General features: G+C 42.8%; 1 protein-coding gene across 1 annotated transcript in view; it reads right to left on the bottom strand.

The window, feature by feature from the left end:
* Positions 1 to 6,650: 6,650 nt before the first annotated feature.
* Positions 6,651 to 14,197, bottom strand: part of si:ch211-168d23.3 (BRD4-interacting chromatin-remodeling complex-associated protein) — a 42,621-nt gene continuing 35,074 nt past the window's right edge. The window contains exons 14-15 of the mRNA XM_046367741.1: positions 10,534 to 10,636; positions 6,651 to 7,969 (exon numbers count right to left, since the gene is read on the bottom strand). Of these exons, the coding sequence (XP_046223697.1) occupies positions 6,651 to 7,969; positions 10,534 to 10,636 (1,422 nt within the window). The remainder of the gene's footprint in view (positions 7,970 to 10,533; positions 10,637 to 14,197) is intronic.

Raw genomic sequence — 14,197 nt, 5'->3', positions numbered from 1 at the left:
TCTTCTTGTGAGGCTGGTTTTGATTTATTCAGAGTGGATGGATTGGAGTGTTGTCATGGACAGTTCTTTAAGTCAGAGACTTATTTATTTCTTCAAACAATTAATCTTTTTTATTGATTTTTAAGAATTGCAATAATGAAGCTGATCAACGACCATCCATTGTTGATAGTTTGATAACCTTAGAAGGAAACCGTGGGTCTTTCATATATATATATATATATAGCTGACACTAAAAATGCTTAGTCATGGCTGATTCCACCCCTCCCCTGCAGCTCGGTGGCATCACAAGCCATCTTGGGTTCATCTTGTGAGTTTTCTGGTGTTTCTCAGACGCCAAGATGATTTAGAAACGAGGGGTTTGTGTGTTTTCTCCTCCAGGCCGTCTCTAGCTCAGGTCCCCAAACACCAACTCATTCTATGGAATGCAGGTTGTAGGTTTAATCACCAAGCCATCACAAATCCATTTCTTAGTGTCATACCCCAGAGGCCCAACTCACCTCACACACAGATGAGAGTACTGAGAAACCTCATTCGATGCAGTAAAACAGTATTGTAACATCTTGTCATTTTTTTCTACCATCGTGTTCAGTTAAAGATTAGCCAGAGATGCAATGTATTTATCACCTCTTGTTCTGTCTGCATGTTTTATATCAAGGATGAGATGGGCGGGGGGACAGGGAGGGGGGACAGGGAGCGGTGAAGGGAGGGGGGCAGGGGGCGGTGAAGGGAGGGGGGCATCAGTTGAACAAGAGAAACACAAAATAAACTCTGTTTTTAAATACAAAATAATTTTTAATAGTCTGTAAAAATGTTGTACAAAAGCGTTGTCCTTTTACATTTTTGTAAACGAACGAATCGCTTCTCATGTCGTTCATCTCCCAGGAGTCTTTAGTTGGATGTTGTCAGTATTTAATGAAGTTTATACAATCCACTGTTGTGGTGTTAAGGCCTCTTGATATTGCCATTAAAAACATTCTGTTAGTCAAATGGTTTGTCTCAAATTTACAACCCTTTTTCCCCTGTACAGTGCTCTACGTTTCGACCAGGGCCTTATGGGCTGTCTCAAATTTACAACCCTTTTTCCCCTGTACAGTGCTCTACGTTTCGACCAGGGCCTTATGGGCTGTCTCAAATTTACAACCCTTTTTCCCCTGTACAGTGCTCTACGTTTCGACCAGGGCCTTATGGGCTGTCTCAAATTTACAACCCTTTTTCCCCTGTACAGTGCTCTACGTTTCGACCAGGGCCTTATGGGCTGTCCAATCACACCTTCTAGTTTCGCAGTTCAGTCAAAACAACAAACAAAATACATTACAAAAAAAAGTCTCAACGAGCAGAAATTTCCTCATTCGCCCCCCCCCAAAATGTTCTTCAATTCAAACAGTAATTTGTTTGGTTCAGTGCTGCTCAACAGACGTAACAGTGGAATGTCACAACCATAAATGTGAGGCACGTTCAGCAGGATGCTAATGTTTTTATTTTATTTTTTACGTTCAGGTGGAAATATGCAATGTATTCTGAACAAAAATATAAACGCAACCATGTTAAATGATTTTACTTAGTGTGTATATATAAATCGAAAAGTCAATTGAAATACATTTATTTAGGCCCAAATCTATGGATTCCACATGGCTGGGCAGGGGTCCAGCCATTGATGGGCCTTGGGAGGGCATAGACTCACCCACTGGGTTGCCAGGCCCAGCCACATGGGGAGAAAGGCCCAGCCAATCAGAATTCGGTTTTTTTCTCCCACAAAAGAGCTATTTCAGACAGAAATACTCCGACATACAGAACATTTCTGGGATCTTGTTTTTCAGCTCATGAGACCAACACTTAACTTGTTTTTTAAAATATTTTTTGGGTCGGTAGAGAAACGTGCAGCTAGAGTCACGTCAGTTCTATAGATGGAATTTACTGAACACGCCTTGGATCAATCCATTCCCCCTGTTGGTATAACACGCCTTGGATCAATCCATTCCCCCTGTTGGTATAACACGCCTTGGATCAATCCATTCCCCCTGTTGGTATAACACGCCTTGGATCAATCCATTCCCCCTGTTGGTATAACACGCCTTGGATCAATCCATTCCCCCTGTTGGTATAACACGCCTTGGATCAATCCATTCCCCCTGTTGGTATAACACGCCTTGGATCAATCCATTCCCCCTGTTGGTATAACACTTGGATCAATCCATTCCCCTTGGATCAATCCATTCCCCCTGTTGGTATAACACGCCTTGGATCAATCCATTCCCCCTGTTGGTATAACACGCCTTGTATAACACGCCTTGGATCAATCCATTCCCCCTGTTGCAGATCAATCCATTCCCCCCACGCCTTGGATCAATCCCCCCTGTTGGTATAACTCGCCTTGGATCAATCCATTCCCCCTGTTGGTATAACATGCCTTGGATCAATCCATTCCCCCTGTTGGTATAACACGCCTTGGATCAATCCATTCCCCCTGTTGGTATCAATCCATTCCCCCTGTTGGTATAACACGCCTTGGATCAATCCATTCCCCCTGTTGGTATAACACGCCTTGGATCAATCCATTCCCCCTGTTGGTATAACACGCCTTGGATCAATCCATTCCCCCTGTTGGTATAACACGCCTTGGATCAATCCATTCCCCCTGTTGGTATAACACGCCTTGGATCAATCCATTCCCCCTGTTGGTATAACACGCCTTGGATCAATCCATTCCCCCTGTTGGTATAACACGCCTTGGATCAATCCATTCCCCTGTTGGTATATCCATTCCCCCTGTTGGTATAACGCCTTGGATCAATCCATTCCCCCTGTTGGTATAACACGCCTTGGATCAATCCATTCCCCCTGTTGGTATAACACGCCTTGGATCAATCCATTCCCCCTGTTGGTATATCAATCCATTCCCCCTGTTGGTATCGATCAATCCATTCCCCTTGGATCAATCCATTCCCCCTGTTGGTATAACACGCCTTGGATCAATCCATTCCCCCTGTTGGTATAACACGCCTTGGATCAATCCATTCCCCCTGTTGGTATAACACGCCTTGGATCAATCCATTCCCCCTGTTGGTATAACACACCTTGGATCAATCCATTCCCCCTGTTGGTATAACACGCCTTGGATCAATCCATTCCCCCTGTTGGTATTACTATGAACTACTGAATTATCGCATTGCCTAGCAGCACTGTACTATACTACTGAATACCAGAGTTCACATTTTGTTCAGTAAAGTGGAACTTGTTTGTATGATTTTATTTTGTAAACCCTGAACTCCCAAAAAGGTGACTCTCTCCCAATTCTCTGAAATGGTTTCTGGACTAAGAGTTTAAACACACAAATGCATTGCTTTTACTTTCACATATTCAGGGCTCTCCGTTTTAAGAGGTCATTTAAGAGTAATGGTTAAGACCATATTATCAAGACAAAACATCTCAATTAAAAAATAAAAGTATTGAAAATGTGGTATTGAAAACACTACTCCCACATTAATTAGCCTTTTTACATGAATGATAGATTGTCAAGTGTACAAGCCGAACATTTTTCTTCACATTTGTGTCTTCCCTTAATTATTCAGCCTTGAACATACAGGGTAAACATAAACGGCCTAATTCAGGGTAATATACAGTTAGTTGTTTAGTCGGAAGTTTACATACACTTAGATTGGAGTCATTGGGACGGAAGGGTAGCCTAGTGGTTAGAGCGTTGGACTAGTAACCGAAAGGTTGCAAGTTCGAATCCCGAGCTGACAAGGTACAAATCTGTCCTTCTGCCCCTGAACAGGCAGTTTAACCCACTGTTTATTGAAAATAAGAATGTGTTCTTAACTGACTTGCCTGGTTAAATAAAGGTAAAATAAATAAAAAATTAAACTCATTTTCAACCACTCCACAAAATGTCTTGTTAACAAACTATAGTTTTTGCAGGTTTGTTTAGGACATCTACTTTGTGCATGACACAAGTCATTTTTCCAACAATTGTTTACAGACATATTATTTCTCTTATAATTCACTGTGTCACAATTCTAGTTTGGTCAGAAGTTTACATACACTAAGTTGACTGTGCCTTTAAACAGCTTGGAAAATTCCAGAAAATTATGTAATGGCTTTAGAAGCTTCTGATAGGCTAATTGACATAATTTGAGTCAATTGGAGGTGTACATGTGGATGTCTTTCAAGACCTACCTTCAAACTCAGTGCCTCTTTGCTTGACATCATGGGAAAATCAAAATAAATCAGCCAAGACCTCAGGAAAAAAATTGTAGACCTCCACAAGTCTGGTTCATCCTTGGGAGCAATTTCCAAACACCTGAAGGTACCACGTTCATCTGTACAAACAATAGTATGCAAGTATAAACACCATGGCACCACGCAGCCGTCACTACTCAGGCAGGAGACGCGTTTGGTGCGAAAAGTGTAAATCAATTCCAGAACAACAGCAAAGGACCTTGTGAAGATACAAAATAATCTTTATCCACAGTAAACGAGTCCTATATCGACATAACCTGAAAGGCCACTCAGTAAAGAAGAAGCCACTGCTCCAAAACCCCCATAAAAAAACAGACTACGGTTTGCGACTGCACCTGGTGGCAAAGATTGTACTTTTTGGAGAAATGTTCTCTGGTCTGATGAAACAAAAATAGAACTGTTTGGCCATAATGACCATCGTTATGTTTGGAGGAAAAGGGGCAGGCTTGCAAGCCGAAAAACACAATCTCAACCATGAAGCACGGGGGTGGCAGCATCTTGTTGTGGGGGTGCTTAGCTGCAGGACAGTCTGGTGCACTTCACAAAATAGATTGCATCATGGGGAGGAAAATTATGTGGATATATTGAAGCAACATCTCAAGACATCAGTCAGAAAGATAAAGCTTGGTCACAAATGGGTCTTCCAAATGGACAATGACCCCAAGCATACTTCCAAAGTTGTGGCAAAATGGCTTAATGACAACAAAGTCAATGTATTGGAGAGGCCATCACAAAGCACTGACCTCAATCCTATAGAAAATTTGTGGGCAGAACTGAAAAAGCGTGTGCAAACAAGGAGGCCTACAAACCTGACTCAGTTACACCAGCTCTGTCAGGAGGAATGGGCCAAAATTCACCCAACTTATTGTGGGAAGCTTGTGGAAGGCTACCCAAAATGTTTGACCCAAGTTAAACAATTTAAAGGCAATGCTACCAAATACCAATTAAGTGCATGTAAGCTTCTGACCCACTGGGAATGTGATGAAAAAAATAAAAGCTGAAATAAATAATTCTCTCTACTATTATTCTGACATTTCACACTCTTAAAATAAAGTGGTGTTCCAAACGGACCTAAAACGGGGAATTCTGACTAGGATTAAATATCAGGAATTGTGAAAAACGTAGTTTTTAAATGCATTTAGCTAAGGTGTATGTAAACTTCCGACTTCAACTGTATAAAGCTGATGATTCTCCTAGTTTTTGGTCCAAGGCTGGTAGAAGATACAGGTGAGCTCCAGTCTCTGGGGCCGGGCTGGTAATGTGGTGTGTTAGGAGGCCAGGTATACTGTGTGTGCCAAATGGCGTCCTATTCCCTATTTAGTACACTCGTTTCGATAGGGAATAAGGGTGTCATTTGGGACATACTTGGAGACCTCTCACTACACTACAGAACCCTCACACAGAAACCCTCTCCTCTTATTGCTTGCTTGTTAAGAAGTTTTGAATCTGTTCTCGTCTTTTAACCCCCCCCAAAAAAAAAAAAAATAAAATAAAATAAAAGACATTCAAATCACAGTTAGAATCCAGCGTGAACGTCAATTTTTTTTCTCCCCAAAAAGCAGGACTATCTTTCACACCTTGCGTCAAAATCTTTTCTCTTTTCGCTGTGACTTGTGAATGTATGGGATATGCTGCCATTTGCTGGTGTATTCAGGGGTGTATTCATTAGTGCACACCGCAACAAAAAATGTTTTTGTTTTTTTTGCAACAGAAAACATTTTGCGAACCCGAAACAAGAGATTCTATTGGGCAAAAGTCAGGTAGGTGCTTCCCTGTTTCGCCCCCTGTCTTGTTTCTGCTTGTTCGTAGTGAATACACCCCAGATGAACGTTTCTTTGGGGTTAAACCGTTATGTTGAAGAAAGAATCATCAGGTCATTCACAATAAAAACACTGACTCACTCAAACTCACCATCTACCCCCGACACCCAGGCACAGAGATTCACATAAAGACAACCTTTCTGCTCTTAAATCAACCCAATAATCACATTTTACACAGTTGGCACAGATTAGGATCTTCTTAGTAATATAAAGCAAAAATAATAATTCATATTTGAAGAACATATTTTTTTTAAACAAAGTATTAAATTAATAATCTCAGCCTGCTGTTCTCCTGTCTCTGTTTCTCACTGTTATTTATAAATATGATACACCTGGCGTCGTGATCCTCAAACTACCACTGACACGGTATATCTCCTACTGAATTTCATTTAATCTCACATGTACATCAAATGAAGTATCTAGAAGGCCATCTAGAAGATAATGCTTAGTGTAAATTTCTCTGCATTTCCTGTTTTTTTTGTGCCTAGTCTTTATCCCTCGTTCTCCTAGCTTGGTTAAAGCAGACCGAACGTTTTGAAACAGGCTGAGTTCTTCACCCTTCCTGCCAGGTGTCCCTCATCTCAGGAGTCTCTAGAGGTTTCCTTGTAGGATGCTAGTGATGGCCTGGTCCAGTAGGGAGGCGGGGCCTGCAACCGGGCACGCCCCCTGGATCCGGGGCTGGGCTGCAGCCGTAGGACCCTGCAGGCGCTGCAGCTCCAGGATGCTGTCGATGGCACTCTGCAGATGTTCACTGAGGGTGTTGTCCTCTGGCAGGGGGGGTTGGGGGCTAGGACTAGCCTCGGGCCTGTCGCTGGTCTGGGGAAGAGGCTGGGGCCTGTCGCTGGTCTGGGGAAGAGGCTGGGGCCTGTCGCTGGTCTGGGGAAGAGGCTGGGGCCTGTCGCTGGTCTGGGGAAGAGGCTGGGGCCTGTCGCTGGTCTGGGGAAGAGGCTGGGGCCTGTCGCTGGTCTGGGGAAGAGGCTGGGGTCTGTTGCTGGTCTGGGAAAGAGACTGGGGCCTGTAGCTAGTTTGAGAAAGAGGCTGGTGTCTGTCTCTGGTCTGGGAAAGAGACCGGGGCCTATAGCTGGTCTGGGAAAGAGGCAGGGGCCTATAGCTGGTCTGGGGAAGAGGCTGGGGTCTGTCGCTGGTCTGGGGGAAAGGCTGGGGTCTGTAGCTGGTCTGTGGAAAAGGCGGGGGCCTGTAGCTGGTCTGGGGGAAAGGCTGGGGCCTGTAGCTGGTCTGTGGAAAAGGCGGGGGCCTGTAGCTGGTCTGTGGAAAAGGCTGGGGCCTGTCGCTGTGCCTGTCCGCCTGGAATGGGAGGTCCGGAAGCGTGGGCCTGAAGCGTTTCAGTTTGGGGTTACTCATCTCTCCAGGGTCTGAAGGGGGAGGCTCTAGACAGGCAGTCTGTGGGTCTAAGCTCGGCATAGTAAGGGAGTTTGGGGAACTTGTATATTGTGAACCCTGTGCTGCTGTCTGAATCTGTGCAACAGATTCCCTGCTGTCACTATGGTGACCATGTGGGATGTCCTCTACTACTTTGGAGGGCAGGGCTCCGTTCGACATCTCCTCATCGATTGGATGGCAGGAGGTCCTATGGGAGGAGCCCTGCTCAGTCAGATCAACACTCCCATTGATCAGTTGGCCGTTGTAGTACCGCTTGTGACCAGAGGGGGCAGTATCGTGCACGGTGTCACAGGCTGAGTTGTGAACCACCATCCTGGATCCAGCCTTGTGTTTGATGGTGAGCCTAAGGCCTCCGCGGCTGGTGGAGTGGTAGGTCCTGAGTCCCGGGGGTCGGTCGGAGAGTCTGGTCCAAGCTGGGGGAGAGGGGAGGCTGCCAGACCGATCCAGCCCCACACGGGATGACGCGGAGCTGGAGGACTCAGATGCATGCAGGGTCATCAGGAAGGACTCTGGAAGATACAAGCATAAAGGTACAAGGGGAGGGAACGCTACACATCGGTACATTACATAACACTGACTGACTGTTCACAGAAGAGCTCATTTAACTTCAAAGAAAGACATTAAAATGACGTTTCTGGTTAAACATCACAGTGCTTCACTTTTAGCCCAGTAGGTACACTACACCTGTACCAGTACACCTGTACCTGTAGGTACACTACACCTGTACGTACACTACACCTGTACCAGTACACCTGTACCTGTAGGTACACTACACCTGTACCTGTAGGTACACTACACCTGTACCTGTACACCTGTACATGTAGGTACACTACACCTGTACATGTAGGTACACTACACCTGTACCAGTACACCTGTACCTGTAGGTACACTACACCTGTACCTGTACATGTAGGTACACTACACCTGTACCTGTAGGTACACTACACCTGTACATGTAGGTACACTACACCTGTACCTGTACACCTGTACATGTAGGTACACTACACCTGTACCTGTACACCTGTACATGTAGGTACACTACACCTGTACCTGTACACCTGTACATGTAGGTACACTACACCTGTACATGTAGGTACACTACACCTGTACATGTAGGTACACTACACCTGTACATGTAGGTACACTACACCTGTACATGTAGGTACACTACACCTGTACATGTAGGTACACTACACCTGTACCTGTACGTACACTACACCTGTACATGTAGGTACACTACACCTGTACCTGTACGTACACTACACCTGTACCTGTACACCTGTACATGTAGGTACACTACACCTGTACATGTAGGTACACTACACCTGTACATGTAGGTACACTACACCTGTACATGTAGGTACACTACACCTGTACCTGTACACCTGTACATGTAGGTACACTACACCTGTACATGTAGGTACACTACACCTGTACATGTAGGTACACTACACCTGTACATGTAGGTACACTACACCTGTACACCTGTAGGTACACTACACCTGTACACCTGTAGGTACACTACACCTGTACACCTGTAGGTACACTACACCTGTACACCTGTAGGTACACTACACCTGTACACCTGTAGGTACACTACACCTGTACACCTGTAGGTACACTACACCTGTACACCTGTAGGTACACTACACCTGTACACCTGTAGGTACACTACACCTGTACACCTGTAGGTACACTACACCTGTACACCTGTAGGTACACTACACCTGTACACCTGTAGGTACACTACACCTGTACACTACACCATGTACCTGTACACCTGTACCTGTAGGTACACTACACCTGTACACCTGTACCTGTAGGTACACTACACCTGTACACCTGTACCTGTAGGTACACTACACCTGTACACCTGTACCTGTAGGTACACTACACCTGTACACCTGTACCTGTAGGTACACTACACCTGTACCTGTACACACCTGTAGGTACACTACACCTGTACCTGTACACACCAGTAGGTACACTGTACCTGTACACACCTGTACCTGTAGGTACACTACACCTGTACCTGTAGGTACACTACACCTGTATCTGTAGGTACACTACACCTGTACACTACACCTGTATCTGTAGGTACACTACACCTGTACACCTGTAGGTACACCACACCATGTACCTGTAGGTACACTACACCATGTACCTGTAGGTACACTACACCTGTACACTACACCTGTATCTGTAGGTACACTACACCTGTACCTGTACACACCAGTAGGTACACTACACCTGTACCTGTTCCAAAATCATGGGCATTAATATGGAGTTGGTCCCCCCTCTGCTGCTATAACAGCCTCTCTTCTGGGAAGGCTTTCCACTAGATGTTGGAACATTACTGCGGGGACTTGCTTCAATTCAGCCACAAGAACATTCGTGAGGTCGGGCACTGATGTTGGGTGATTAGGCCTGGCTCACATTCAGCATTCCAATTCATCTCAAAGGTGTGCGATGGTGTTGAGGTCAGGGCTCTGTGCGGGCCAGTCAAGTTCTTCCACACCGATCTCAATAAACTAATTCTGTATGGACCTCGCTTTGTCCACAGGGGTATTATCATGCTGAAACAGGAAAGGGCCTTCCCCAAACTGTTGCCACAAAGTTGGAAGCACAGAATCGTCTAAGAGTCGTGTTAAGATTTCCTTTAACTTGAATTAAGGTGCCAAGCCCGAACAATGAAAAACCGCCCCAGACCATTATTCCTCCTCCACCAAACTTTACAGTTGGCAGTATGCATTGGGGCAGGTAGTGTTCTCCTGGCATCCACTAAACCCTGTTCTGTGAGCTTGTGTGGGCCTACCACTTCGTGGCTAAGCCGTTGTTTCTCCTAGACGTTTCCACTTCCAGTTAACCGGCTCGAGCAGGGCAAAAATTTGAAGAACTGACTTGTTGGAAAGGTGCCAATGTTTGTCTATGGAGATTGCATGGCAGTCTGCTCGATTTGATACACCTGTCAGCAACGGGTGTAGCTGAAATAGCCGAATCCACTCATTTGAAGGGGTGTCCACATACTGCTGTGTGTATATATAGTGCATCTCCACTCCCCCACGGCACTGACCTGGGTCTCTACGGGCCCTGTGTCGGTCCTCCCCCAGGGAAAACCTCTCTGATTGGAGGAACAGACGATCCAGCATCACCATCTCTGCCGACGGTATCACTTGCTGTTGATATTGATAAATGGGGGACATTGGTACATACAGTGTGATAGAGTGCCTTCTGTAATTATTGGACATTATTATTATATTATATTATTATTATTATGGGATATTGGTACATACAGTGTGATAGAGTGCCTTCTGTAATTATTGGGACATTGGTACATAGTGTGATAGAGTGCCTTCTGTAATTATTGGGACATTGGTACATAGTGTGATAGAGTGCCTTCTGTAATTATTGGGACATTGGTACATACAGTGTGATAGAGTGCCTTCTGTAATTATTGGGACATTATTATTATATTATATTATTATTATTATGGGACATTGGTACATACAGTGTGATAATGTTCAATAATTAGGAGTATGCCTTCTGTAATTATTGAACATTATTATTATATTATATTATTATTATTATGGGATATTGGTACATACAGTGTGATAAAGTGCCTTCTGTAATTATTGAACATTATTATTATTATATAATATATTATTATTATTATATATTATTATTATTATCATTATTATTATTATATAATATATTATTATTATTATATATTATTATTATTATATATTATTATTATTATATTTTTATTATATTATTATTATTATTATATATTATTATTATTATATATTATTATTATTGTTATTATATTATTTATTCTTCTTCTTATTATTATATTATTATTATTATTATTATTATTATTGGACATTGAAGTGTGTTTTATTTTTTTGGATATAAAACTCCAAATTGTTGTATTTGAAATTAATTGACTATAAAGTTCAAATGCAGACTGTCAGATTTAATTTGAGGGTATTTTTTTATCCATATCAGGTGAACAGTTTAGAAAGTATAACACTTTTTGTACATAGTTCACCCCCCATTTTCTGGGACCAAAGTATTGGGCCATATTCACTTACACGTGTATTTAAATAGTCAAACGTTTTTTAATTTTTATTTTACCTTTATTTAACTAGGCAAGTCAGTTAAGAACAAATTCTTATTTGCAATGACGGCCTGGGAACAGTGGGTTAACTGCCTGTTCAGGGGCAGAACGACAGATTTGTACCTTGTCAGCTCGGGGGTTTGAACTCGCAACCTTCCGGTTACTAGTCCAACCACTAGGCTAGTTAGTTAAGAACAAATTCTTATTTGCAATGACGGCCTAGGAACAGTGGGTTAACTGCCTGTTCAGGGGCAGAACGACAGATTTGTACCTTGTCAGCTCGGGGGTTTGAACTCGCAACATTCCGGTTACTAGTCCAACTGTCTAGCCGCCCCGTTAAGTATTTGGTCTCATATTCACAGCATGCAATGATTATATCAACCTTTTGACTTTTGACAAAAACTTGTTGGATGTATTTGCTGTTTGTTTAGGTTGTGTTTCAGATGATTTTGTGCCCAACAGAAACAAATGGTAAATCATGTATTGTGTCATTTTGGAGTCACATTTGTTTTAAATAAGAATATAATGTTTCTAAACACTTCTACGTTAATGTTGATGCTACTACCATGGTTACAGTTCATCCTGAATGAATCATGAATAATAATATAATAATAATATAATAACTGAGAAAGTTACGGATGCACAAATATCACTGTCATTGTAATGGTGAGAGGTTAGCATGTCGTAGGGGTATGATATGAAATGCTAACCTCCCCTGTTATTGTAATGGTGAGAGGTTAGCATGTCGTAGGGGTATGATATGAAATGCTAAACTCCTTTGTTATTGTAATGGTGAGAGGTAAGCATGTCTTGGTAATATGATATGAAATGCTAACCTCCCCTGTCATTGTAATGGTGAGAAGTTAGCATGTCGTGGGGGTATGATATGAAATGCTAACCTCCCCTGTTATTGTAATGGTGAGAGGTTAGCATGTCGTGGGGGTATGATATGAAATGCTAACCTCCCCTGTTATTGTAATGGTGAGAGGTTAGCATGTCGTGGGGGTATGATATGAAATGCTAACCTCCCCTGTTATTGTAATGGTGAGAGGTTAGCATGTCGTGGGGGTATGATATGAAATGCTAACCTCTCCTGTTATTGTTATGGTGAGAGGTTAGCATGTCGTGGGGGTATGATATGAAATGCTAACCTCCCCTGTTATTGTAATGGTGAGAGGTTAGCATGTCGTAGGGGCATGATATGAAATGCTAACCTCCCTGTTATTGTAATGGTGAGAGGTTAGCATGATGGGGGTATGATATGAAATGCTAACCTCCCCTGTTATTGTAATGGTGAGAGGTTAGCATGTATGTATGATGAGAAATGTCTCCTGTTATTGTTATGGTGAGAGGTTAGCATGTCGTGGGGGGGATATGAAATGCTAACCTCCCCTGTTATTGTAATGGTGAAATGATATGAAATGCTAACCTCCCCTGTTATTGTAATGGTGAGAGGTTAGCATGTCGTGGGGGTATGATATGAAATGCTAACCTCTCCTGTTATTGTTATGGTGAGAGGTTAGCATGTCGTGGGGGTATGATATGAAATGCTAACCTCCCCTGTTATTGTAATGGTGAGAGGTTAGCATGTCGTAGGGGCATGATATGAAATGCTAACCTCCCTGTTGTAATGGTGAGAGGTTAGCATGTCTTGGTATTTGTGCGTCTGTAACTTTCTCACTCACCATTATTCACGATTCATTCAGGCTTATCCGTAATCATGGTAGTATCTACATTAATGTAGAAGTGTTATTCTTATCTACAATAAAGGGACTACAAAATGACACAATACATTATTTACCATTCATTTCTGTTGGGCACAAAATAATCGGATAATGGTCCTTCTGTAGCTCAGTTGGTAGAGCATGGCGCTTGTAACGCCAGGGTGGTGGGTTCGATCCCCGGGACCACCCATACGTAGAATGTATGCACACATGACTGTAAGTCGCTTTGGATAAAAGCGTCTGCTAAATGGCATATATTATATTATTATTATTACAAATCACATGTACTTATAAAGCCTGCATCAGCATCCTTGTATTGTCCGTGTATCAGTGAAAGTTGACACTGTGTTTCCGAATAGCATCACCAAGCAGTAGCATATAAAGTTGAAGTAGGAAGTTTACATACACCTTAGCCAAATACATTTAAACTCAGTTTTTCACAATTCCTGATATTTAATCCTAGTAAAAAAATCCCTATTTTACGTCTGATAGATCACAACTTTATTTTAAGAATGTGAAAAGTCAGAATAATAGTTGAGAGAATGATTTATTTCAGCTTTCATTTCTTTCCTCATATTCCCAGTGGGTCAGAAGTTTACATACACTCAATTAGTATTTGGTAGCATTGCCTTTAAATTGTTTAACTTGGGTCAAATGTGTCGGGAAGCCTTCCACAAGCTTCCCACAATAAGTTGGGTGAATTTTGGCCCATTCCTCCTGACAGAGCTGGTGTAACTGAGTCAGGTTTGTAGGCCTTTCTATAGGATTGAGGTCAGGGCTTTGTGATGGCCACTCCAATACCTTGACTTTGTTGTTCTTAAGCCATTTTGCCACAACTTTGGAAGTTTGCTTGGGATCATTGTCCATTTGGAAGACCCATTTGCGACCAAGCTTTA

Source organism: Oncorhynchus gorbuscha, linkage group LG10, assembly GCF_021184085.1.
Source record: "Oncorhynchus gorbuscha isolate QuinsamMale2020 ecotype Even-year linkage group LG10, OgorEven_v1.0, whole genome shotgun sequence".
Taxonomy (NCBI): Eukaryota; Metazoa; Chordata; class Actinopteri; order Salmoniformes; family Salmonidae; genus Oncorhynchus; species Oncorhynchus gorbuscha.
The sequence above is the reverse complement of the archived record's forward strand: the minus strand, read 5'-3'. Positions and strand labels throughout refer to the sequence as shown.